At 59.9% G+C, this 25380-nt stretch overlaps 1 protein-coding gene across 1 annotated transcript; it reads right to left on the reverse strand.

Annotated features, from left to right (window-relative positions):
* Positions 1–25136, reverse strand: VIPR2 (vasoactive intestinal peptide receptor 2). The gene is made up of 13 exons (XM_036428878.2): positions 25036–25136; positions 22630–22729; positions 17571–17687; positions 16819–16916; positions 13032–13129; positions 6966–7107; positions 6372–6522; positions 5813–5873; positions 5416–5485; positions 4965–5056; positions 2498–2627; positions 2381–2422; positions 1–1281 (listed from the first exon to the last, which is right to left on the reverse strand). Exons 1-13 carry the CDS (start codon positions 25096–25098, stop codon positions 1108–1110), a joined length of 1338 nt encoding a protein of 445 aa, XP_036284771.1. The 5' UTR covers positions 25099–25136; the 3' UTR covers positions 1–1107.
* Between the last annotated feature and the right edge of the window lie 244 nt (positions 25137–25380).

A 25380-nucleotide genomic window follows, 5' to 3' on the forward strand; every position in this document is an offset into this window, starting at 1 on the left:
CTGAGCAGCCGCCCCGCGTACGCCCGTCAGCTGCAGCAGCACGGGCGGCGGCCTTTCCGAGGCCACGCAGGAGCATGCCCACGACCGCTCCCTCGTCCGGGCGGCCTCAGACGGGGGTCGTCCCTCCTCAGCGTGAGGCCCAGGGCTCCAAGGGGCTTCTGACACACGGGCAGATATGACAGGTTTACTGAGCTGTTTACACAGGCACACACACATATACATTTTAAAACGATACAGCGGCTGGTCACGTCTCCTGTCAACTACCAGCAAAGCGCCCTCCGTTCCCGGGCAGGAGGCTTGTGCGGCTCTCAGGGCCGCGATGACGCCGAGGGAAGCTGTGTCCGCCGTGACCCAGGCACAGCCCGGCGCGGGCGAACACCGTCTGTGACCCCGGCCGGCGAGAGGGCCCGGCTCAGGGTGTCTGGGTGCAGACCGCCCGGCCGCTCCCGCCACCATCCCTGTGGCCGCGCTCCCAGGTGGAAGGAGAGGGGCGTGTGTAAGGGGCGCAGCAGGCCAGGTGCTCCCCGGGGGTGGCCGCACCGCCCTCTCCCTCCGCCTGTGGCCGCTCCCGGACGGCCTCCAGGCTCACCGGCGGGCGGGCGGCCGCCCCGCGTGCACGGAGGCCTCAGAGCGCTGTCCTCGCAGTAAGACCTGCCCTCACGGAGAGGGCAGGGCTGCTTTCCTCAGGAGCCCTTCTCCCGTGTCTGCTGCCCAACGCCCGGCCGCGGGGGAGGGCCTGGAGGAGCGCACGGTGTCCCTCAGGGCGGAGCCCCCTAACGCAGGACCCGGAGCACGCTGCTCCCGCGCTGTGGCCTGGAAGCAGGAGAGGTCCTCGCCGGCTCCGGTGCCCGCAGCCGCGCAGCCTGGGGACCGGGCGGGCAGGGATGGCATGCGGGGGCCGCTCCCTCTGAGGACGATGTCCAGGCGGAGCCTTCCCGGCAGGGGCCGCGCCTCTTGCTCGGGTCACTTGGTCCCCGTTGTTCTCTTTGTAAATGGGTCCGTCCATACGGCCAAGCGACGAACAAGCAGCTGCTAGGGAACAGCTTAGCCACGAGGAGACCTGCGCCGAGCGGTGCTGGCTCCCCGGCTCCCGGGCGCGTCGGCCGGCTAGATGACCGAGGTCTCCGTCTGAAGGAAGGCCGGGGTGTGGGGGCCGCGGTGGGAAGGCAGGGTGCTCTCCGAGCCGGTCCTGGAGATGGACAGGCTGTGGAGCCGGCCGCCCCGTCCAGAGGGCTGACGCGGACACAGGCTCTGCCACTTCCTTCGCAGCTCGTGCTGCACCTGGGGGTCAGGGCAGAGCAACAGGAGCCGGTCAGGAGGTGCTCGGGTGCCCTGGGCAGGGGTGCCCCGCAGAACACACTGCTCCCTCTGCCCCTCCTGGTGCCATTCCTCAGCGTCCCTCAGGCGGACACACGGGACGGGCTCAGGAAGAGGCGGGAACGGAAGGGGATGTCGACCGGGGGCCGTGGGTATCCTGACTGTGGGAGCCGCTGCTGGGAGCTGGTTGAGTCCATTGACAGTGGCGGGCCCAGCGGAGCCGCGACATGCAACCTAGACCTCAGCAGAGGCCATGGGAGTGTAGGTGGAGCCTGTGTGGACAGGCTGTGTGGAGGGGTGGGCAGGTGTGAGGATGGAGGGCGGTGGCCATGGCTGGGCTCCGGGAGGCGGGAGGCGCTGTGCCGGCTGCCACACCAGCAGGAGAAAGCTGGGGCTGGGCTGGCTGCCCAGGGCACTGCGCCTGGGGCTGTGTGAGCGTGCCTGCCCCGAGGGGCTCAGTGCCGGGCTGGCGGCCTGCTCTGCTCTGCAGAACTGTGACTCCAGAGGGGCCACCGCAGCAGTAAACTGGGAGGGGGGTTCAAGAGCAGGAGTTGGGGGTGGCCTGGCTGAAACGGTCACCGCAGTTGCTGCAGCTGGGTAGGGACTCAGGAGCGGGACTTGGCAGAAAGATGGGAAGCGTGGGTCCTGACAGGAGGAGGGGGCCACGGGACAGTCTGGGAAGGCGCCCTTGGCTCAGGTGTCACCAGGGAGCATGGGAAATGATGGGCACTCCGGGACAGAGCAGAGGGCAAGCGCCAGGGAGCAGGTGGCCTTGGAGGGCCCCCCCTGCCGCTCTGGGCTCAGGGTGCCGGCATGGGCACCCGTGCTCGAGGCTCGGGGTGAAGAGGCCAGGCCACGCAGGGAGGACTTGGTCCTGGCTGCGTGGGCTGGGGCCGCGCTGGCGCCTTCGCCGGCAGTGTCCAGGCTGGGGGGTTTTGGGAAACCCTCACAACCGGGTGTGCGGACTGGCCCCTGAGGAGCTCACGAGCCCACTGTGGCTGGCAAACCTCCCGGCCACCCTCCCGCGGCCCCTCCCCCACACCCGCGTGGCTCCCGGACTCACGTCGCTGTTGAGGAAGCAGTAGAGAACCGCCACCGCCAGGCCCTGCGGAGAGAGGCGGTCAGGGCACACCGGCGGCAAGACAGGGCAGCCCCCGCCCGCCCGCCCGCCCGCCCGCACCTGGAAGGAGCCCAAGCACAGCTCCCACAGCAGCTGGAACCGGGCGGAGGCGTCCGTGGGCAGCACGGCACACACCACGTAGTGGACGCCGAACAGCGGGATGAGCAGCAGCGTGGACTTGGTCAGCCTTCTGCAGATAGACGGACGGAGCTGGGCCGGGTGTGACCGTGGCAACGCCCTGTGACCCCTCACTGTCCAGCGGGAAAGCCCAGCGCCAGGCGGGCTGCAGAGAAGGAGTGCCTCGACTTGTCCACCCTCACACCCTCCTGTCTATTCACATGCTCGCTATGCATGGCCCTGGAGGACGCTCGACACTTCCTGACCACCGTCCACCCCCTCCTCCTCCTCCTCCTCCTCCGGCGGTGACCACCGCCCACCCCTCCTCCTCCTCCTCCTCCTCCTCCTCCTTCCCCTCTGGCGGAGACCACCGTCCTCCTCCTCCTCCTCCTCCTCCTCCTCCTCCTCTGGCGGAGACCACCGTCCACCCCCTCCTCCTCCTCCAGCGGTGACCACCGTCCACCCCCTCCTCCTCCTCCAGCGGTGACCACCGTCCACCCCCTCCTCCTCCTCCTGCGGTGATCACCGTCCACCCCCTCCTCCTCCTCCTCCGGCAGTGATCACCGTCCACCCTCTCCTCCTCCTCCTCCTCCTCCTCCTCCTCCGGCGGAGACCACCGTCCACCCCTCCTCCTCCTCCTCCTCCGGCAGTGACCACCGTCCACCCCCTCCTCCTCCTCCTCCTCTGGCGGTGATCACCGTCCACCCTCTCCTCCTCCTCCTCCTCCTCCTCCTTCTCCTCCTCCTCCTCCGGTGACCACCGTCCACCCCCTCCTCCTCCTCCTCCTCTGGCGGTGATCACCGTCCACCCTCTCCTCCTCCTCCTCCTCCTCCTCCTTCTCCTCCTCCTCCTCCGGTGACCACCGTCCACCCCCCCCTCCTCCTCCTCCGGCAGTGATCACCGTCCACCCCCTCCTCCTCCTCCTCTGGCGGTGATCACCGTCCACCCTCTCCTCCTCCTCCTCCTCCTTCTCCTCCTCCTCCTCCGGTGACCACCGTCCACCCCCTCCTCCTCCTCCTCCTCCGGCAGTGACCACCGTCCACTCCCTCCTCCTCCTCCTCCTCCTCCGGCGGTGACCACCGTCCACCCCCTCCTCCTCCTCCTCCTCCGGCGGTGACCACTGTCCACTCCCTCCTCCTCCTCCTCCTCCGGCGGTGATCACCGTCCACCCCCTCCTCCTCCTCCTCCTCTCGTGGTGACCACCGTCCACCCCCTCCTCCTCCTCCTCCTCCTCCGGCGGTGACCACCGCCCACCCCCTCCTCCTCCTCCTCCTCCTCCGGCGGTGACCACCGTCCACCCCCTCTTCCTCCTCCTCCTCCTCTCGTGGTGACCACCGTCCACCCCTTCCTCCTCCTCCTCCTCCGGCGGTGACCACCGTCTACCCCCTCCTCCTCCTCCTCCTCCTCCTCCGGCGGTGACCACCGTCCACCCCCTCCTCCTCCTCCTCTCGTGGTGACCACCGTCCACCCCTTCCTCCTCCTCCTCCTCCGGCGGTGACCACCGTCCACCCCCTCCTCCTCCTCCTCCAGCGGTGACCACCGTCCACCCCCTCCTCCTCCTCCTCCTCTCGTGGTGACCACCGTCCCCCCTTCCTCCTCCTCCTCCTCTGGTGGTGACCACCGTCCCTCTGCCTCCTCCGGCGGTGTGCTCCGCCGTGGGCCCGGACCCTGGGTTGGAAGGAGCCGGCGATGGCCAGCTCTCGGCCACACTCCCTGGCCTGAGCGCCGGGCTGGGCCCGCACTGCACAGCGAGCGCCCCAGGCTCCCACACTCTCGTTGGGGTTAAAGCATCATGTCCACTGTGAAGTGTGAGGCCCGCACAGACTGTGGTCTGAGGGGGCAGGAAGAGTCTAGATATGCCAGCGACGGTCACCACTAGACCAGTTGCTATGACACCTACTGTGGCCTAGGGACCTCCTGGCCAACCTCCTGAGGCCCCTCCCCCAAGCCAGCTTGGCCTCTCGATTGGCCCCCCACTCTGATCAGGGTAGGGCCGGCCAATCACCCATGGACCCTCCCCCAGGCTGCTGGCCCCCAATTGGCCCCCCACCCCATTGGGGCCCAGGACCACCAGCCAATCACCTGCAGCCCCTCCCCGCAGCCCACCCGGCCCTGTTCCACCCTCTCCAGGACGGGCTGGCCAGAATTCATGCACTGGGCCTCCAGGTGGACATACAACACACATGAAGTGTGACCACGGAGAAAAGTCAGGTGGCAAACAGGCCAATGGGCAAAACACCTCGGGGCGGCGCCAAGGTCTCCAGCGCTGAGCCTCTGCACACACGCCCCACCCAGCCCTCCACCGCAGCCGCCAGACCAGGGCCGCAGCACCTGGAACCCGTTCTGCCCACACGCTGGCGTGGCCCCTCCCTCTCGGTGTCCAGGCTGTGAGGCCCATGGAAACACTCACTTGTACTGCGACTGCTCGCTGCCTCTGGCCTCTGGGGACGTGAGCTTCTGCAGTAAAATCCGCAAGATACTCACAAACAGAATGAAATTGACCTGCACAAAACAGATACAAATCTGTTCTGTTTCCCACCAGGAGGCCGGCTGGGGCCGGAAGCGGGCTGTCGTCTGCATCACGTATTGGACCCCAGCTGCGGCAGGGCATGCAAATTATTGTGGAGACACAGACAGGACAAATGGAAATCCAGCTCCTCTGACATGTCCTTGGCCAGGCTGTGACCCCCGGGGCCCCTCCCAGGAGGACACAGGAGGCTCTCTGAGGCCCCATGCTGAGGGGCGCTGAGCCCAGGACAGCGACGCCCCTCCTGTGAGCGGCTCCGGAAGGCCGAGGGGACTGGCCGGCCCTGCCCCTGCGGCCACCGCGGGCGGCTGCTGCCTCGTGCAAGATGACTTACGAGAATTGAGATTAGAATTGGGGTTCGGATCACCCACCAGGGGCCACTGTGCTCGTTGGTATCCCAGCAACTGCAGGAAGGAGAGAAGGAAAGTGACCTCACTGCCGAGTCTGTCCAGGGAGTAGCGAGGGCAGGTGCTGCAGGGATGCCCTCCGTCCCTCCTGCGCCCACAGGCCCGTGCGGAGACACGACTGTGTGTTAGGCCTTGGCGTGACCGTGGGGGTCTGTTTGTGTGTTCTCGCCGTGACAGCCTGCCTGCGGGGAGGTGACACCGAAGGTCACGCAGGAGCCCGAGGGGCAGGTCCAGTCCCATGAGACCCCTCAAGTGAGGGTCGAAGGCTGGTCAGTGAGGAACAGCTGGCGGTGGCACATGGCGCACCGTGGGGCCCACACTCACCCCGTGTCTTCCAAGCAGAGCCTGGCCACGGCCCACGCGGCTGTGCATCCGGCGGGGATGCCTGCAGAGACACGCCAGTTACCCCGGCCCCTCGTCAGCCCGGCCCCAAGACCAGGGTTTATCTCCTATGAGCCCGTGGGGGTTATGCGTACTCCTCGCTGCGCACTGGCGGAAACGCACTGCGTGTCTGAAAGCTGACCCTGCACGGCCTGACCCACGTGACTGCCTGGCGAGTGTGGTGACCGAGCCGAGGACGGAGACGTGCCCCTCTCTGTGGTGTCCCCCGGTGACCCCTTCCTGAGCCGCCGGCACTCCTGCCCTGTCTGGCTCCCGTCGGTCCACTCAGCGGTGGGGTGTGGCCAGCCTAGCCCAGCTCCCTGGCTCCCTGGAGAAGTGTTGGCTGCAGGGACCTCACTGTCCTGGCAGTGCCCTTCCTCACAGGGCCTGAAGGGCACCTCCTGGGACAGCACAGGGTGTCCCAAGGGGACAGGTCAGGGACCTGTGGGCTCGCAGGCGGCTGAGGGGGTGCTGGCACAGGGCCTGCGGGGGGCGGCCTTACCCCACCCGATGAGGAGGTAGGTCTGGAGACTGCGGTCGCGGGAGAAGCTGGCGGCCAGCAGGGAGTGCAGGTACAGCCCCTCCGCCAGCAGCCAGGAGAAGTTGGCCATGATGCAGTACTGGAAGAACACCAGGCTCAGCTTGCAGCCCACCTGCAACGTCAGAGCAGGAGCGCATCCGGTTCAGAGAAACACCCTCAGGCTGGTGCAGCTCCCGGCCCCCCCCCTCCCCCCCTTTCCCAGTTGTGTAAGGAAGCAGGACACCCAGCAGAGGCCCGGACGGCGGGTGCGTTTCACAGAGAGGCCCTCGCACCCCGGCCAGCGCGCAGAGCTCGCCGGAAGGTGACACAACATGTGGCAGGTGTCATGCAGCCCCAGCGACAGTGGCCTGGACCCTGAGCCGTGGGCACGTGTGGCCCTAGCTCCTCGCCTGCCTTCTGCCTCCTCTACCTCATCCCATTCTCGGCTGCCCTTCTCTCTCTGCTCTTTTCCACAGTCCTCTCTTCACAAGAGACAGACAAATAAAGAGAAACCAGCAAATGAATGGTCCCAAGAGCTGTGAGGGCCACTTCCCTCTGAGCCCCCGATGGCCTTACCCAGGAGGCCAGCTGGTCGGGGCAGTGCAGGGTGCTGGAGCCGGAGTACAGCACACCGTCCTTGACCAGCACTGAGATGGCCCTCAGGATGAACGAGAGGAACAGGTTGAGGTGGATGTAGTTCCGGGTGCAGTGCAGCCGCCTGGGGATGGAGGGACGGACATTCAAACACCGATTTTGTGAATTTGCTCCTGAGTGAGTCCAGCAAGGCTGCTGAGCAGGATTAGCAAGCCGAAATAAACTCCTTCCCGAGACAATCAGGAGTGGAACCAGCCCTGGCCACTGGCTCAGTGGATAGAGCGTCAGCCCACTGTGATCTGGTCAAGGGCATGTACCTCAGTTGTAGGCTCCCCCCTGGCCTGGGCCCTGGTCAGGGCTCATGCAGGAGGCAACCAATCAATATTTCTCTCTATCTTCCTTCTCTCTGAAAATATCCTCGGGTGAGGATTAAAAAAAAGAAGAAGAAAAAGAAAAAGAAATGTAATGGAATGGAATCTAACAAAATATATAAAACAGCATAAACAAATACCTAGAAATGACTATCAGAAGAGAGGCAGACTTTATCCCAAATCAGAAAACATTATTGAAAGAAATGAAAGAAAACTAAACAAATAGAAGGATCTATTATTATCACGGTCTGAATGACTCTATAAAGATACTAACTGGTCTGTCCAAACTGATCTATAAATTCAATGCCATCTAAATAAACCCCTGCAGAGGGTTTTTTTAAACGGCTACTGACAAGCTGATGTTCAAAAATTAACACATAAGTGCAAATGGCCAACCTCTCCTAATGAAAAAGAAAGCTGACAGGCTCAGACCAGCAGAAGTCAAGATTTAGGACGAAGGTGCAGAAAGCACAACAATGTCAGAATGGCAGTGACAGGCAGAGACAGATTGCGGTGCAGTCACAGCTGCGTCAGGCCGTGGGCACCGGACGCCCGGACAGGCCTCTGGAAAGACAAGCAGGACCGACCCCACCTCGTGCCACACACTGGACTGAATGGCAGATGGACAACAGCCTGACTGTGAAAAGTGAGAATAGAACATCTCTGATAACAAAAGAACATGCCAACGATGTCTTAAACAGGACTCAGGGGGCCCTGACCTAAAAGCCAACAAAGAATGACGTCATTAAAATCAACAACTTTTCTTCCTCAAAAGACCCAGTAAGAGAGTGTAAAGCCGAACCACGAACTGGAGATGAAATTTCTAACACCTGCCTCTGAAAAGACCCTGCTACAAGACTCCTGGAAATACACTGATAGAAAGAGACACAATGAAGAGAATAATGAGCAAACACTCAAACAGTGCTCATAAAAAAGATTTCCAAACATATGCTCTCTTTACCCACCAGGGAAATGCAAATTAAAACACGATTTTATGTTATGACTAGAGGCATAGTGCATGAAATTTACAGGGTGGGGTGGTGTCCCTCAGCCCAGCCTGCACCCTCTCCAATCTGGGACCCCTCAAGGGATGTCCTACTACCCGTTTAGGACTGATCCTACTAGAATCGGACCTAAACAGGCTATCAGACATCCCTCTTATAATCCAGTACTGCTGACTCCCAACTGCTTGCCTGCCTGCCTGCCTTCCTGATTGCCCCTATCTGCTTCTGCCTGACAGCCTGATCACCCCATAACCACTCCCTGCCAGCTTGATTGATGGCTAACTGCTCCCTTGCCAGCTTGTTTGCTCCTAACTGCCCTCCCCTGCAGACTTAGTCCCCCCTAACTGCTCTCCCTTGCAGGCCTGGTCCCTCCCAACTGCCCTTCCCTGCAGGCCCAGTTGCACCCAACTTCCCTCCTCTGCTGGCCTGGTCACCTCTAACTGCCCTCCCCTGCAGGCCTGATCACCCACAACTGCCCTCCCTTCCAGGCCTGGTCCCTCCCAACTGCCCTTCCCTGCTGGCCATGTTGTGGTAGCCATCTTATGTCCACATGGGAGTAGTCATCTTTGACCACATGAAGGTAGCCATCTTGTGTGTTGGAGTGATGGTCAATTTACATATTATTCTTTTATAAGATAGGATTAGATAGGATAGAGCCATTTCTGTTGGGATTTATGTATCTTCTATAATTGAAACTTTGTAGCCTTAAGCAGAGGCCTGGGCCAGCCAGGGCTGCAGAAGCTTGGCTTCCTCCATCACTGGGGGGAACTCTAGCCTCCTTCTCTCTCCAGATCCGTGGTGGCAGCCATTTCTGTTTGGATTTGTTTATCTTCTATAATTGAAACTTTGTAGCATTGAGTGGAGGCCTAGGCCAGCAAGGGCAGGTGGAAAGCTTGGCTTCTTCCATTGTCAGGGAAACCCAAGCCTCCCTCCTGCTCTCTGTGGCCTCAGCCATCTTTGTTGGGATTTATTTGCATATTTGCTCCTGATTGACTTGTGGGCATGGCTTGTGGGTGTAGTGGAGGTGTGGTCAATTTGCATATTACTCTTATTAGATAGGATTACACACCCCCTTGGACAGCTACAGTTTTAAAACTGATGTGAGAGACAGTCACAGGATGCAGAGTGGATAGAAGTCTCCCCTCAGCTGGTAAGCACAGCTGAGGCCACCACTTTGGGAAATGGTTGGGCAGGACCTAGAAAGACTGAAGCTATGCATAGTCTGTGAGCAGTACATGCAGCATACACGTGAAGTCAGCATTACTATAAATATGTACACATATAAACACAACATGTATCTTAAGAAGTGTGCACATATGTGTAAGAGATAATACATGAGCACACGCATAGCTCCTGTTGCAGTTCCACCCAAAAGGCACCACGTAGCCACTGGCAGCTAAAGAGACAAACAACAGTGTCATCTCACTCGCACTGAGAGAGCAGGGCGCCACACGCAACAACATGGATAGATTTCCTCTAAAATGAGAGGGAGAGAACCCACAGACCGAGGAGTGCCCTTTGCGCGACTCCAAGACATGTTCACAGAGCGACAAAAGCATCACGGCCGCGGCCGAGCTGCTCCGGGCGCTGCCGGCACCGGCCGCCAGGCCGCTCCTGGTGAGAGTCCGCTCACCCTGGGTGTGCAGACCGCCGGCCTGCCGGAAGCCTGCACTCCCCGGAGCCTCAGTCAGTGAAGACGTTCAGTAAAAGTGAGTTTTCTGGTGTCTCCAGGGCAACCTGGAGGCTGCCCCGATGGTGGGCAACTGCTGTGGGGCCCAGTCCCCACAGCGATGCTGCTCTGTCTCCGTGGCTTTGGGGGGCGAAGGGAGAGAAACACTCGTCTCTCCAAACTGCCTCTTCTTCCTCTCCTCCTTTCCTCCTTCGCCTTCCCATGCTCTCACCTGTTTCTTCCCACGCAGTGCAGGTGTCATCGCTGCCACCAAGCGTGCACACACCTCCCATTTGCCAGCTCCGCCCTTGTCACCCAGCTAAGCATGTCACCCGTGAGTGCGGGTCTACAGTGGACGCCGGCTGCGCAGGGCTGGAGCGTCTGCCTGAGAACCAGGAGGTCACAGTTTGATTCCCAGGCAGGGCACATGCCAGGCTCAGTCCCCAGGGGGTGCGTGCAGGAGGCAGCCGATCAGGGGTTCTCTCTCATCACTGATGCTTCTCTCTCTCTGCCCCTCTCCCTTCCTCTCTGACATCAATAAAAACATTAAAAACAATACACACAAAAGCAAAGTGTGGCTTCTAGACACGCCAGCAGGGCCGGTCCTCCGTGGCGCTGGGGGTGGACCCGGACACTACGCCCCACAGCAGGTGGACGGCTCTGCGCTCAGGGCTCCACACGGGCACATGCCTCCTCCCCTAACGACGCCCTTGGGCCCGGGAGACTCGGCTGTGTGAGGACTGGATTGCAAACACCTGTCAAGGGCGTGGCCTGGCGTATTGGCAATCGCTGCTGCTCCTTGTGATGCCTGTGGGATCAGAGCTATCACGCCAACTACCTGGACCACAGGCCACGCTCGGTGGCAGCTGCCGTGACCCCAGCGAGGGCCGGCCTGTGCTTGCACCCACGCCACTGTCTCTGCATAAAACAAGGAGGCGGAAGGTAATGTGGGCTATGATGGGAAGTAGAGTTCTCCTCTGGGACTTTGGGGTCCCCTCTCTCACAGGCGTCTAGGGAAGCGGCTCCGATCCGTCCGAAAGAGGGAGATAGGAGGGAACAGCTTTTGTGTCCAGACCGGGCAGAGCCGTCCCTGGGAGCCATTTCTGGCCATTGTGGCCCTGCCAGTAGCGGAGGCTCTGCGTCAGTGTAACCAGGAAGTCTCCCCAGCGGGACTGGCGGGGGCCGTGCACAGAGGACTGTGTTTCATATCATAAATCACTTACAGCCTCTTAACAAATCACGTCCGTGTTTCCGATAACTCCCAAACACCACGCGTCTGGCTAGTAAACACGCCGCACAGGGCCAATCCGAATACACTGCAGACGACAACAACATGGGGTTGTTTAGCTCTTGGAAAATAAGGGGAGCCCCGACTGGTGTGGCTCAGTGGATAGAGCGTTAAACTATATTAAAAAAGAAAATAAGGGGAAATATTTCTTTCTAGTTTGTTACCCTGAGTCAGCTTCCCTTCCTAAATGTTCCCTTTCTTGTTTATGCTGAAAAGTTTGAGGATATGCACCCTATATTCCAGCAGCACCATTTACCATCCCTGAGGCTGGGAAGCAGCAGACAAGGGGATGAAGCTGTGGCACAGCTCCGCCGTGGAGCACTACTCGGCTGTAAAAAAGAAATAATTCTTACCATGTGCAACAGTGTGGGAGGACCGGAAGAGCATTATGCTAAGTCAGAGAAAGACAAGTATCACATGTCTCACTCATATGTGGAATCTAATGAACAAAATAAACTGATGAACAAAAATGGACCCAGAGACAGAAGCATGGGACAAACTGCTGAACCTCAGAGGGAAGGCAGGGGAGGGTGGGTGGGTGGGAAGAGAACAACCAATGAGCATCACCAGTGACACAGGCAGTGGGGTGCTGCGGGCCTGGGGGGAGCAGGCTGGAAGAGGTCAATGGGGAAAGAGTGAGGAGTAGGTAATACTTCCAACAATAAAGATTTTAAAATGTATACATATATGTAGTAAAACATGGAACATAGTACACAAAGGTTCATGTGGTATTACCTTTAAAAAGAGAGTAACTAGAATATGATGTTCACATTTTTCGAAGTACACGTTTTTCTGAGAACTACCAGTCCTCTGATATAGGTGAGAGGCCTGAAAAATGGCAGGGACCATTTAATCCCATTTGCTGGAGGTCTCAGCTCTCTGTCACTTGTTTATTTAACTGGCAAGCATAGACATGCTGAAGTGTGTTAGGTTCTACAGACGTTCCACCTGTTATATCATGTATTTCACCTCAATATGTGAACTCTATCTCAGCAAGAAGTCATCAGATATGTGGCAATTGAAATCCTGTTTCAATAAGCTCAGTATTGTCTCTTTACTTTGTGCCAGTGATGGCTGGCAGGGGTTTGACCCTAAGCACACTTAGTAGTGTTTTCTGGACAGAAGCATCTGTTGTAGGACCGAGGCCTCTGCCCTCCAGCCGACAAACAACATGTCCGTTCGCTGCTGAAGAAGCTGCGGAGGGTCAGGGGCAGTGAGGACGGCCCTCACCATGTGGAAAATAGGCCAAATGCAGAGCCTGCCACACGCCCTGTGGGCTCCCCTGGATCCACACTTGACAGATGCACAGAGAGGTTGATAATGTGTCCAAGGTCACACAGCTGCTAGGAGACAAACCCAAGATTGGAACCAGGCAATCTGGATTCCACCTTTTCATTCTTACACAGGTACAGCACTAGCCAATGGCAAGGGTTGCTTCTGTGTTTTTACAGCATTTGCATAATATGTGACTGTATTTGGTAAGTAATGCTTGCACTGAGTTCTTGCCTCCTTCAGGATTACATCCTTATGGATGGAGTGCAGAAGAGTTAAACAAAAGGTAAATGCTGGCATTGCATTCCCACCGGCAGCCCGAGGGCGAGCAGACTCAGCGCAGAGATTGCTCAGGCTGTGTTGTCTCCCCCTCAGACGCTCGGGTGTCACAACAGACAACCCCATCTCACGTTCCCGGTAGACCTGCTCGTTTGTGCCACTCACCGGAAGAGGCAGAGGATGATGCTGCCTGTGGCCAGGGAAGCCAGGGAGACGCTGTAGCCCAGGGTGTAGGTGGCCTTCACCAGGACGTAGAAGGTGATCTACAAAGACAGACGAGCCGTCGTGAGCGGCCAGTGCGGGGCCGAGGGCAGTTCCAGCCTCGGATGCAGTTTGCTCAGGAGCTGCTCTCGCTTGCCGATGGCCTGGAGCCCGAGGCGGGCCCTTCACAGTCCCACCCCCAATCTCAAGGTCACATTTCCTCTTCAAACACTGCCTTCCCCTCAGTTCACTGGGTGACTTTGGAAGGAGCAGCAGGGGTGAGCGGGCATCCAGGAGACCCCAGGCGGGACCAGCGGCTGGCCCCCGTCCCACAGCACCTGGACTCCAGAGTAACACCGCTGCGCTTCCCATGTTCCTTTCCATCAGAACATGTGCAGCTCCAAGTGGACATTTAATCTCAGGAATGTGCACGTGCTCCAGTGACACAGGGTTCTGAAAATGCCGTGTTTCAGACCAAAGCGAGGAAAATCCAGCAGCAGAAGGGGGGTGAGAGACATGGCTGAACCCCATATTCTTCCCAAGCCCACCCGCCTGACACCAGTGACCCATTTCAAATCTCCAATCAGAAACCAGGGAGGAAGAAAATGTCCCTGCTTCTGTATTCCAGTATGTGAGAGTGTGAGCGTGTGATTGTGTGAGCATGTGTGTTTGAGTGTGCATCTGAGTGTGTTTGTGTTAGCACGTGGGTGAGTGTGAGTGTGTGAGCATGTGACTGTGTGCGCATATGAGTATGACTGTGGTGTGTGAGCATGTGAAGGTGAGTGTGCGTGTGAGTATATGTGGGTGAATGTGCATGTGACTGTGTGTGTATGTGTGTGTAACTGTGTGTGAGTATGACTGTGTGTGAGTGTGACTGGGTGAGCGTGGGTGTGTGTATATGTAACTGTGGGTGTGTATGAGTGTGACTGTGTGTGTGTATGTGAGCATGTGTGCATGTGTGTGACTGTGTGTGTGTGAGCATGTGTGCATGCGTGTGACTGGATGAGCATGTGTGTGAGTGTGTGGTGGTGTGAACATATGTGTGCTCTACTCTCCCTCTTTCCTGGGATCTGTCTGGCAGAGGAGGGGCTGCGGGAGCCTCCGAGGTGCCTCCCGGCGGGCGAGCCGCGCGTCAGAGCAGGCCAGGGCAGGGCGCAGGCCGGGCCGCCAGCGACCGCGCTGGGGAGGGCGGGCGGCGGGCTCTCGCCCAGGGCTCTTGGGTTCGACGCCCTATAATCTGTGACTTCATTTGCTGTCCTGAGCACACATTTGCTCTGATACCTAATTTTGTATGTTTAATGTGCTCTTTCCCCTAAGCCAGGCGTCACTTTAAGCTCGGGCCCCTGTGGCTCAGGCAGGTTGTAGCCACGCCCCGTCCACCTCCCTGTGGAGCGGGGTGGACAGGGCCGCCTGCCTGGGTGTGGCCAGGCGGACAGACGCTCTCAGAGGCTTTGATTCGATGCCCGTCCTCAGGACCACCCCCAGCAGGGGGCACAGGGCTGCTTCCATCTGCGATGGGCTTCCTGTCCCCTCACACTGCTGGCCCCCACGCTGAGCCCGCCCAGTCCCTTCAGGGCCCCGTGAGCCTATGTCCTGCCCGGAGTGCTCCCCCGAGCGGCAGCAGCCAGCACTTCCCAGCGAGGGCGGCTCACTGCGCTCGCCCGGCCTCTGCGGCCTGAGGGACTGTCGGCCTTTCCCCTGAAGGTCCCCATCTGCCTGTCCAGTCTGCACCTCCAGGGCCCAGTGGCACAAACTGCCAGAGGCCTGAGCCCAGCCTTGGGTTCCCCTGGACACAGCCCCGAAAAGTGTGGGGCTCCCCCAGAGCTGGGCTCCATCGCCACCAGCCAAGGAGGGGAGCAGGCACCTCTGGCAGGCTCTGGGTCCAAGGGGGGCGCTTGTGGCGGGGCCTTAGCCCGCTCCTTCCTGAGGTCCCCTTCCCAGCGCTGAGCCTGGGCTCTGCTTTGGGCTCCGTCCCTCCTGGGTGAGCACCTTCCCTGGACACCGCACCCGGGCAGCGGGCCCTCCGCTGTTGAGAGACCCATGGCTGGTCCAGGGTGCCTTGCTCCGGCTCCGCCGAAAGCGCATCGGAGTGGCCGGCGATGGTCCCGTGAACCGTCTGACCGTGCGTCTCGAGTGCTCAGGCGGTCTGGCCGGGGCGTTTCCCGTGGGCCGGGCTGTGCGGCCGCGGGAACACTGGCTCGCTGCCGCTGTCCATCATCCCAGTCGCCTGCCCGGCCTTGTCCTGCCGGCCCCACGGCCCTGCTCCCGGCCACCCCGTTCTGACGAGCCACGCATGAGGACAGTCTCCGTGGCTCTCACACCACGGCGGCCATCCTCTGCTTCAATGGAAGCGAAGCGGGACTGCCTGCGCTCAGGCTGGTAGCTGGCAGCATGAGCAGCCACATGAGGCCCAGGACACCCCCATCAGCCCGGTCCTGCCTCCCCGGGCAGGCGCTGGGCACGTGGGCGCGTCCCGGAGGGCCGTGGGGACACCGAGCACAGGGTGAGGGGGGCTCCGGGCCGGGGGGACCTGGTGGAGGGGCCAATCGTGGTGAGCAGGAGTCTGGAGGAGGGAGGGAGCGGGCGTATTTTTAGGATTATGGCATAATATGGAAGAAATGTGTCCGCCTGCTGCACGGGTCGGCTGAAGTGCCAAACAGCTCCCGGCTACATTTAGCAGAAGTGCTCTTCAGGCAAGAGCCCTGGCAGCTCGTGTATACGAGTGCCTCCGGGGGCGCCTGGCACGGCGCATGGTGCCCGCGTGCCTGCGTCCCCGGGCCCTCGGGGAAGCTGTTTTGTCTTCCTCGAACTTAACTGACTTAGAAACGAGCAAAGACTGTACCCGACACCCAGGGCAGAGCGTGCGGTGTGAGTGGGAACCCTGATAAAACCCTGGGTCTGGGGAGAAGGGGGGTGGGGGGACTGAGACCGGGGCACTGGGCAGGCCCGCCATGTGCTGGCCGGCCAGGCCGGGGCCAACGCACTCACAGAGTTCACGTCGGAAATAATTCCCTAAACAGCCACATATTCAAAGTATTTGCAGAAGCTGCATCCGGAAGAAAAATCATCGTTTTGGTTTTGTGCCATTTTCTCCACTTTCAGACATGAAACTGTGGACTTTCTAATCCGTTAGGGACGTGCCTTGTGAATGTGCGGAATCTACGAAACGCGCAAGAAACAGCTCTTCGAGCGGGAGGTGAACGCGTCAGCTGGACACTCTGGTTTCACCAGGCGGCCCCGGAGCGCCCCCACCGTGGGATCTGGGAGCCCGAACGTGAGGGCCGCTCACTCTGGAGGGGCCGGCATTGCCGAAGGAAGCCACCGTGCATGGGTGCTGGTGCTAGGAGGTCGGTAGAGGGGCAGGAAGAGTGGAGGCCACAGGTGACTGCAGGGGCCTCCCTCCTGGCCCCGACCTGTGCCCTGGGCCCCCTCCTGGCCTGGCCTGAGCGGCCCCATGGTGCCTGCAGAGGGGATGTGCCAGGATGCAGCCGCCAGTGGACGAACAGGCTCTGCCTCTCAGGCTGCAGAGATGTGGGGGTCTGTCTCCGTGCTGCGGGGCTCGCCGGCGGCTCCGCTGCACCTGAAGGCAGCAGGACAAGACGCCCAGAGGCAGAGGGCGCAGGGGCTGGTCCAGGGGGAGCCGCGCAGCACGGCCAGCGAGAGCACGGCCTCGCTGCCCCGCGCACCCTGGGCCTGGCCCCGGAGAGGCAGCGCTGCGGCACGAGGGTCCCTCTGAGGCGGCTCGCCTCACCTGGCTCCTGTCCTCGGGGTCACGGTAGCCGCACGCGTCCATGAAGTCCGGGAAGGTTTGCGACCACCCGTCGCTTGTGCAGTTCTTGCTGATGTTCCCTGGAAGGTAGAGTGTGGTGTCCGGATGGAAGGTCGTTCCTTCCTGCACCCCCCCCCCCCCACCTACAGGGGTCAGCGTCTGTTCTCCCGTCCACCCTGGACACTGCCCGGACCAGAGGGTCCCACAGCCTCCCGCCTGCAGGCTCAGCTCCTGTCTGTTTCCAGGCAGGTTTCCTCCGGTGACTGAAGCCGGGCCGTCCAAGACAAGGCCAAACGGCCAAACAAGGCCCCTCTCGGGAGCAGCCCAGAGGCCTGTGGCGCGGGAGCCGGGAGGCCTCCGGTTCCGGAAACTCAGAGGGAGACAAGAGCCGGGGCCTCAGAGCCCATTAGGGCAGAGGCCTCAGCGGCTCGACCTCACACACGCACCTCCCTCCCGAGGCTGTGGCACCTCCGCCCGCCCCCCAAACTCTGCTGGTGGCTCCGCTTTGAGTGGTCACAGTGAAACGTCGGGGCCATGTGTACTCGACCCTGCCTGCCCCAGGCCCGCTCCGGGGCTCTGGTCTGCGGTCTGGCGCACACGGTCCTGCCTGCCAGCCTCTCCCTAAGGCTGCTCTGAGGGGGTCCCCCGCCTCGCCCAGTGAAGGGAGGGTGCCCGCTCCGGCCGCCCGAGGGAGAAGCAGACCCCGGGCGCCCTAGAGACGCAGGGCGGAGTACCTGGTTTGCCGTGAAGGCTGCTGAACACCTTGAACACCGCAGGGCAGGGCACCGTGACGGTCTCGCCGATGTCCGCGGGGCGCCAGCATGTGAGGTTGTCCCAGGCGCCGCTGCAGGCTGCGGCGGGAGGGAGAGGCACAGAGCGGCGGTCAGCGGGCGGGTGTGAATCTTTGCAAACAGACACCGGCTCATTAGATACCTATCTCGCACATTACTTTTCTGTGAAATAAACATGTACCAACGAATTCCTGAGAACAGCACAGCTGTGTGCTCCTCAGCGTGCAAGCCCCGACGTGCGGAAACCCGGTGAGCCCGCCGCACAGCTCTGCGCTCACGGGCGCAGTAAGCGATCCCGCTGACTTGGCCCAATGGGCACCTCTGGGCCTCAGGTTTGGGGCTCTGTCACCGAGATGCCAGGCCACTTTTAAGAGCAAATGTCCCCGGAACCCTCCACTCAAAGCGGAGCCACAAGCAGAGTTTGGGGGGTGGGGCGGAGGTGCCACAGCCAGGTCACTCCAGCGCCCCTCCTGGACCCCCCTCCACTGAAACAGCAGGGCTGAGAGGAGCTTCCTCTGGCAGGGCCTTGTGCTGGGCTGCCTGCGGGCACTTACTGGACAACGCCTGCACCCCGAGACTTCTGTCCACGGCCCGGCCCCGACCAAAGCCGGGGTGCAGTCCCAAGAGGAGCCAGTGCTGAGCTGTGACAAGGCACAGGCAGCATTGCAGACCCTCTCCCCCTGGGGGAGGCCACTGGGCAAAGGACACGAGCAGAGCGCCGGGTCCCAGTTCTGGGGCACCTGCCTTTGGATCATAACGACATCCTATGACATGTAACATGCCGTATACACATCGATGTTTTTACTAAACAGGGCGTTGTCTGTACCAGCCTCTCCCTTGCTCCTGTTTAGCAATGTCACAGTTTTGGTGCTGTGCACCCTCGTGTGTAAAGGCTTCCTGATATTCCGTGGTGTGGAGTCAGCACAACCACCCTGAGCCACCAGGACCCCTCAGCTGTGAGCAGACAGACAGTGCGGGGAGCTCCTTGTCCCCGGACAGGGAGGGCCCCTCGCCCTGTGGCGGGAGCGGCGGGAGGACGTCCTCCCTAAGGAGTTACTTCCAAGTGGCCCGAGAGTCCCTGAGGGAGGCTGTCTGGCCACGGGGGCGGCTCTGGGAAGCGGGGGCAGCTGGGCAGGGAGCCGCCACCGTCCAGGAAGGCCTGGAGCCTCAGAACCGAGTGGAATGACTCGCCAATGGGATTGCAAGTTCCATTTTAAAAATGGCCTCATCCTTCCCCTGAGCCTGGCCCTTGCTGGGACCTGACTCCCCGCCACGCAGACTCAGCCGCTGGCGGTGAGGCAGCGGGAGGAGGTGCTGTCTGCTGCCTGTCCTGTCGGAGGCCCAGATGATAGTACAGCCGTCCTCCGCTGGGGCTGGGAGGGGCGGCACGCAGCCCTCGCTGCAGATGCTCCAGGTCAGCGGGCACTGGGCGTCCAAAGACCACAGACAGGCTGCCTGCCCTCTGACCTCTCCCTGTACCCCGCGCAGCTGTTTCCCTCAGGCCTGGGACCCTCTAGCCCAAGCATGTCACACTCGTGCCCACAGGCCTCATGCGTCCCACATGCATATTTTGCTGCAAAGTTAATATAACAGTAAAGGAGAAACATTTTAATAAAAATTTCATAACTTAATTTTTACAATATCTCATTATATATAATCTATCTGTAATAATAAAAGCATAACATGCTAATCAGACCAGATAACCTTCTGAATGAAGCCAAGGCTGAGAGAGGAGCCTGGGCCCCGGGTGCCAGAGGGAAGCCCGTGCTGGCATCCAGGGGAAGGAAGGCCTCCTCTTGCTTGAATTTCATGCACCGGGCCTCGAGTCTACATATATAAACAGGTAACATGGAGTTAGCCAGGCATCACCACCGGCTCAGGAGGAGGCTGTATTGCCTTCAGCCCCAGTGGGCACACAGCAGGGATGGGCGTGCTCCGAGTGGCCACGCAGTGTGGCTCAGAGCACGCCCCTGGTGGGTGGTGGCAGTGGCTAGAGCGAAGCAGCCCAGGTCCTGGGTGCCTGAGGGAAGCCGGTGCCTGCAAACAGGGGAAGGAAGGCCTATTCTTGCATGAATTTTGTGCACCAGGCCTCTAGTATATATAAAAGTCTAACATGCTAAGTGTCTGACCGCCTGGTTGCTATGATGTGCACTGACCACCAGGGGGCAGATGCTCCATGAAGGAGCTGCTGTGATGCACACAGAGAAGTGGCACCATGGACTTAGCGCCCACAAAACAATACTCGGTTTCCCCCAAGTGGAACACAGGTCCCACCACCACCCCAGAGCAATAGCCCACTAAATTGCAGCCAACGCCCAGCTGGATGGCCTGGGGAGCCCATGTCCACAGCTTGGCTGCTGTCGGGGTACCTGCACCCCGAGGATTCCCAAAGGGCCCGGCTCACCCACGGGAAGGAGGGTTCTGTGGGACCCTCAGCGGTCGCCGGCACTGGGTGTGGAGAGAAGCGGGTCCCTGACCATGAACTAGAGGATTCTAACTGCCCTCCTCATCTCCACTCCGTCTCTCCTCTCCTTACGTCTCCTGGGTTCCCGAGGGCCCACCCAGTGGCCATGACGACTACTTTGTCAAGAGGCCCGGTTGGTGGGACCCAGTCTCTTTGATGTCATAGGACCGATGGTCAGTGTGTGGGGACAGAAGCCCTGCCTGTGGTGAGGTGAGCCACTCCATCAGCCTCTCTCTGGACACAGTTAACGGGAACCGCGAGGTGCAGCCACCGGCACCGCGTGACACGGATAGTGCTCCTGAGGCCGGAAGAGCCTGGAGACCAGGCCAGCGCCAAGGCTCCGGCAGTCCAAACGCAACACAAAAGAAAATGTATAAATTCTCCCTAATATGTTCGATTCACTAGCAGTTTAAACGATAACAATTCAGATATATTTGGACACATAAAATGTTAGTTAAACTAATCTCACGTGTTTCTTTTTACTTGTTTTAATGTGGCTCCTGGAAAGTCCACAGCTGCCCAGCCAACCCTCTTCTTCTTCTGTTTCTACTGGGCAGCGCCATCTGCGCGAGCCGGGTGTGCACGGAGCCAGCTGTGTCAGAGCCGGGTCTGTACAGAGCCAGGTGTGCATGGAGCCGGGTGTGCACGGAGCAGGGTGTGCACGGAGCCGGCTGTGTCGGAGCCGGGTCTGTACGGAGCCAGGTGTGCCTGGAGCAGGGTGTGCACAGAGCAGGGTGTGCACGGAGCTGGGTGTGCACAGAGCCGGGTCTGTACAGAGACCGGTCTGCACGGAGCCAGGTGTGCACAGAGCTGGATGTGCACGGAGCCGGGTGTGCACGGAGCCGGGTGTGCACAGAGCCGGGTGTGCATGGAGCCAGGTGTGCATGGAGCAGGGTGTGCACGGAGCCGGCTGTGTCGGAGCCGGGTCTGTACGGAGCCAGGTGTGCATGGAGCCGGGTCTGTACGGAGCCAGGTGTGCATGGAGCCGGCTGTGTCGGAGCCGGGTCTGTACGGAGCCAGGTGTGCCTGGAGCAGGGTGTGCACGGAGCAGGTTGTGCACGGAGCCGGGTGTGCATGGAGCCGCGTGTACATGGAGCCGGCTGTGTCGGAGCCGGGTCTGTACGGAGCCGGGTGTGCATGGAGCCGGGTGTGCACGGAGCCGGCTGTGTCGGAGCCGGGTCTGTACGGAGCCAGGTGTGCATAGAGCCGGGTGTGCAGGAGCTGGGTCTGTACGGAGACCGGTCTGTACAGAGCTGGGTGTGCACGGAGCAGGTTGTGCACGGAGCCGGGTGTGCACGAAGCAGGTTGTGCACGGAGCCGGGTGTGCATGGAGCCGGGTGTGCACGGAGCAGGTTGTGCACGGAGCCGGGTGTGCACGAAGCAGGTTGTTCACGGAGCCGGGTGTGCATGGAGCCGCGTGTACACGGAGCCGGCTGTGTTGGAGCCGGGTCTGTACGGAGCCAGGTGTGCATAGAGCCGGGTGTGCAGGAGCTGGGTCTGTACGGAGACCGGTCTGTACAGAGCTGGGTGTGCATGGAGCCGGGTATGCACGGAGTCAGGTGTGTACGGAGCCGGGTGTGCAGGAGTTGGGTCTGTATGGAGACCGGTCTGTACAGAGCCGGGTGTGCATGGAGCCGGGTGTGCACGGAGCCGGGTGTGCACGGAGCCCGGTCTGTTTGGAGCCAGGTGTGCACGGAGCCGGGTGTGCACAGAGCAGGGTGTGTTGGAGCCGGGTCTGTAGGGAGACCGGTCTGCACAGAGCCAGGTGTGCACGGAGCCGGGTGTGCACAGAGCCGGGTGTGCACGGAGCCCAGTCTGTACGGAGCTGGGTGTGCACGGAGCCCAGTCTGTACAGAGCTGGGTGTGCACTGAGCCGGGTCTGCACCGGCTGTTTTAACATATGGCCTTACTTTGAATTTAATTTTTTCTCTTAAAAAGGATAAAGTAATGACACAGACCAGAGACAAGGAAAGCTGAAGGAGGAAGGGCTTGCTTCTGTTTATAACCTGTGTGCCACGCCAGACCTTGTGGCTACTCATGTGCCCGAGCCGGCTCAGGGCCTGCGCCCCAGCCGCCCTGCTGACCGGAAGGCACTGACACTGGGCCTGTCTTCAGGGGAACAAACATCTTGTTTTCCTGCTTGAGTTCCGACAAGTTTCCATTGTTCTTAATGGATCAAAATCACCTGTGATGTCACTAGGGATTAAAATGCAGGAAACCAGATAAACACTCCTGGAAAACGGAGTTGCTTTTGCAAAGCAGGGAACATCCATGACATTATTTTAGTAGCAGTTGCTATTGTCTTAAACCATGGAGACAGTTTCTGTGAAGGACATGAGCTTTCTTTTAAAAAGTTTGTGTGAAGGGCCTTCCCCTCCATATGAGTTTTACCAGAAGTTTATTAAAAAGTGTGAAAATAGACCTGTTTTCTTTTTTTAAGATACAGGTGACCCGCAACACCTGTTTGCAGAGGGGGTGAGCTGTTTGCTGCAGTGTGCCCCTCCTCTCCCGCACGCCTCACCGCCAGGCCTGCCTTACCTTTGTGAGCCCCTGGCTGGGCCGTGAGGAGGTCGGCACATTTTGCTTCCTCCTCCTGCATTTCCAGGTGAACTTGGCACTCGGGGTGAACGCTGCTCACCTGGTCAGTGTTTAAAAAAGCAGAAATGAGTAAAAATTCTTCCCTAAGTGGACACTCAAGCAAATGTTCCACAAAACCCCAAAACTGAAGAGTTTTACTCTGCTTCCAAACAAATGGTCATTGAAAGCGAGCACCTTCATGTTTCTGGCAGGATTAGCTTAAAAGCTGACCGTTTCCTTTGTGAAGGAATCATAAAAGCGATATAAAACCCACCAGCATGTCTTCTGAACAGGAAAGCAAACTCACAGAATACATGGCATGATGGTATGTTGCTAGAGTACAATTTGGCAGCAATAGAGCTCTTTAACCCAATAACTCTTTTATTTTTATTTATTTATTTGTTTATTTATTTATTTATTTATTTAAAAATATTTTATTGATATTTTACAGAGAGGAAGGGAAAGAGAAAGAGAGCCAGAAACATCAATAAGAGAGAAACATCGACCAGCTGCCTCTTGCACATGTCCCACTGGGGATGTGCCCGCAACCAATGTACATGCCCTTGACCGGAATCGAACCTGGGACCTTTCAGTCCGCAGACCGACGCTCTACCACTGAGCCAAACCGGTTTCGGCCCCAATAACTCTTTTAAAAAATATATATTTTTTATTGATTTTTTACAGAGAGGAAGGGATAGAGTTAGAAACATCGATGAGGGGGAATCATTGATCAGCTGCCTCTTGCACACCCCCCACTGGGGATGTGCCCGCAACCATGGTACATGCCCTTCACCGGAATCGAACCTGGGACCTTTCAGTCCGCAGACCGACGCTCTATCCACTGAGCCAAACCGGTTTTGGCCATAACTCCATAACTTTCAACATTCGAGTCCTCCATGTCATAGCCCTGATTTAATGACAGCAAGTCCGTGTTCACTGGTGAGACCAGCCAAGGAGCCGCCCAGAAGCCAGCAGCCTCCCATCCACACGAGAGCCCCCTGGTGACCTATCTGCCGGGGCTGCAGGTCACGGTAGGAACCCCACCTGAGGATTTGGGGTGAAGTGCTTTTCTAAGAAGATGGGCGGGAGGCGGGAAGAGGGAATGTGGGCAGTCACACCCCTGCCACTAAACAAGACCTTCCGGAGCTGTTTCCGTGCAAGACACACAGCACAGGCCCCTGTCCTGGCCGCATCGCTCTGGGAGCAGAGCCCGGGGCTCCATCTCCCCGGCCCCAGCGCCCAGTGCAGGCTGGCTGGGCACCCCTCCCGCCTGAACAGAATTCTGCTTTTACTGAAGAAAGTCATGCGCATGGGCACGTTCTAGCCGCCTGTTCCACGTCCTCCCGCTGACAACGCCATCGGAAGGAGCCCGTTAAGCTTCTCGCCAGGAGAAGGGCCCGGAAACGGAGCGCTGCTGCTTTCAGCGCGTCTGTCTCCTCTGTTAAAACAGACCGGGGTGTTTGCCCAATCCGGGGCGGCCACCAGCGACAGCCTCTTCCCGCCCGCTTTCCTGTGTGAGCAGCGGGGGGTTAAATGTCAGGATTAGAGGCATTCTATTGGCTTAAAAAAAACACAAATTTTTGTTAAGGCATTAAAATACATAGTGACATTCTTGGAATACACACGTATTCGGGGGCATCTTAGAAGTTAAAGCAACATTAGCCTTAATTCTGGGTACTTTTAACCAACTAGCTCCCCCTTTTTATTACATTTATCGGGGTGCCACTTATCGGAGCATCCAGGGAGCTGTGTGCCACGGCGCACCTGGTCCCCGTCCTCCGCGCCCGATAATTAACAAGATTATACGGGTTTCGGGCACAGTTCTAGGGCGCCTGTGCCTGGGCTGTGCTCCCCACACAGCGGCCTGTTGCAAACAGAGGAGGACCGGACAGGGTCCTCAGTGCGGAGCGTCCCCCCCAGGCTGGGGCTGGGCCCCACCCCCTGTCTGAACAAAATTCTGCTTTTACTGTTGACCAGCTCCAGCCAACACTGAGTATTGGCGGGGGTAGGTAGGTTCACCCCTAAACCCGAAATGCCGCGGCTCTGACAGGCTGAAGGACAGGGGTGGCAGAGGTGACAAACCTCCCGCTCTTCTGTAACAAACAGACCCGGAGTTTCCACAGGGGAGTTTCCTGGGCCCATCGCGTCCCCTGACACCAAACGGCAGCACCAGACTCCGTCCCCTGGCCCGTCCCCGCTGGGCCCACTGGGCACCGGTCCGGTCCGGTCCGCTAGTCCCTGAGGGCGGCAGGGAGGAGGCGACCGCCGCTTCCGACCGGCCCTGTCCTGCTCCTCGCGGCGCCGGGTCCTGCTGCCCGGACCCGGGGGGGCGCGGAGGGGGGGGCGGTCGGTCGGGGCCGCACTCACCGGGGCGAGCAGCCAGCCGCAGCAGGTCAGCAGCGCGGGCGGCAGCAGCGCCAGCGCCCTCATCTCGCCTCCGCCGCGTCCACATGGGGCGCAGCCTGGGCTCCCCGACCTCACACCCAGCGAGCGCAGCTGCCGCCCCGCCCCCGGCCCCGCCCCCCAGCTCCAGCCCCCCCAGCTCCCGCCAGCAGCGGAGCAGGTGAGGAATGTGCAGCTGTGGCCAAGTCCGGGAGGAGAGGGCGGGAGAGGGGCTGGGAGGGACCCCCACCGCACCCCCACTCACCCCACCTCCACCCCCACCTCCACCCCACCCCACGCCACCCCCACCCTCACTCCCATTTCCATCCC

The sequence above is a fragment of the Pipistrellus kuhlii genome, unplaced genomic scaffold (genome assembly GCF_014108245.1).
Source record: "Pipistrellus kuhlii isolate mPipKuh1 unplaced genomic scaffold, mPipKuh1.p scaffold_m20_p_94, whole genome shotgun sequence".
NCBI lineage: Eukaryota > Metazoa > Chordata > Mammalia > Chiroptera > Vespertilionidae > Pipistrellus > Pipistrellus kuhlii.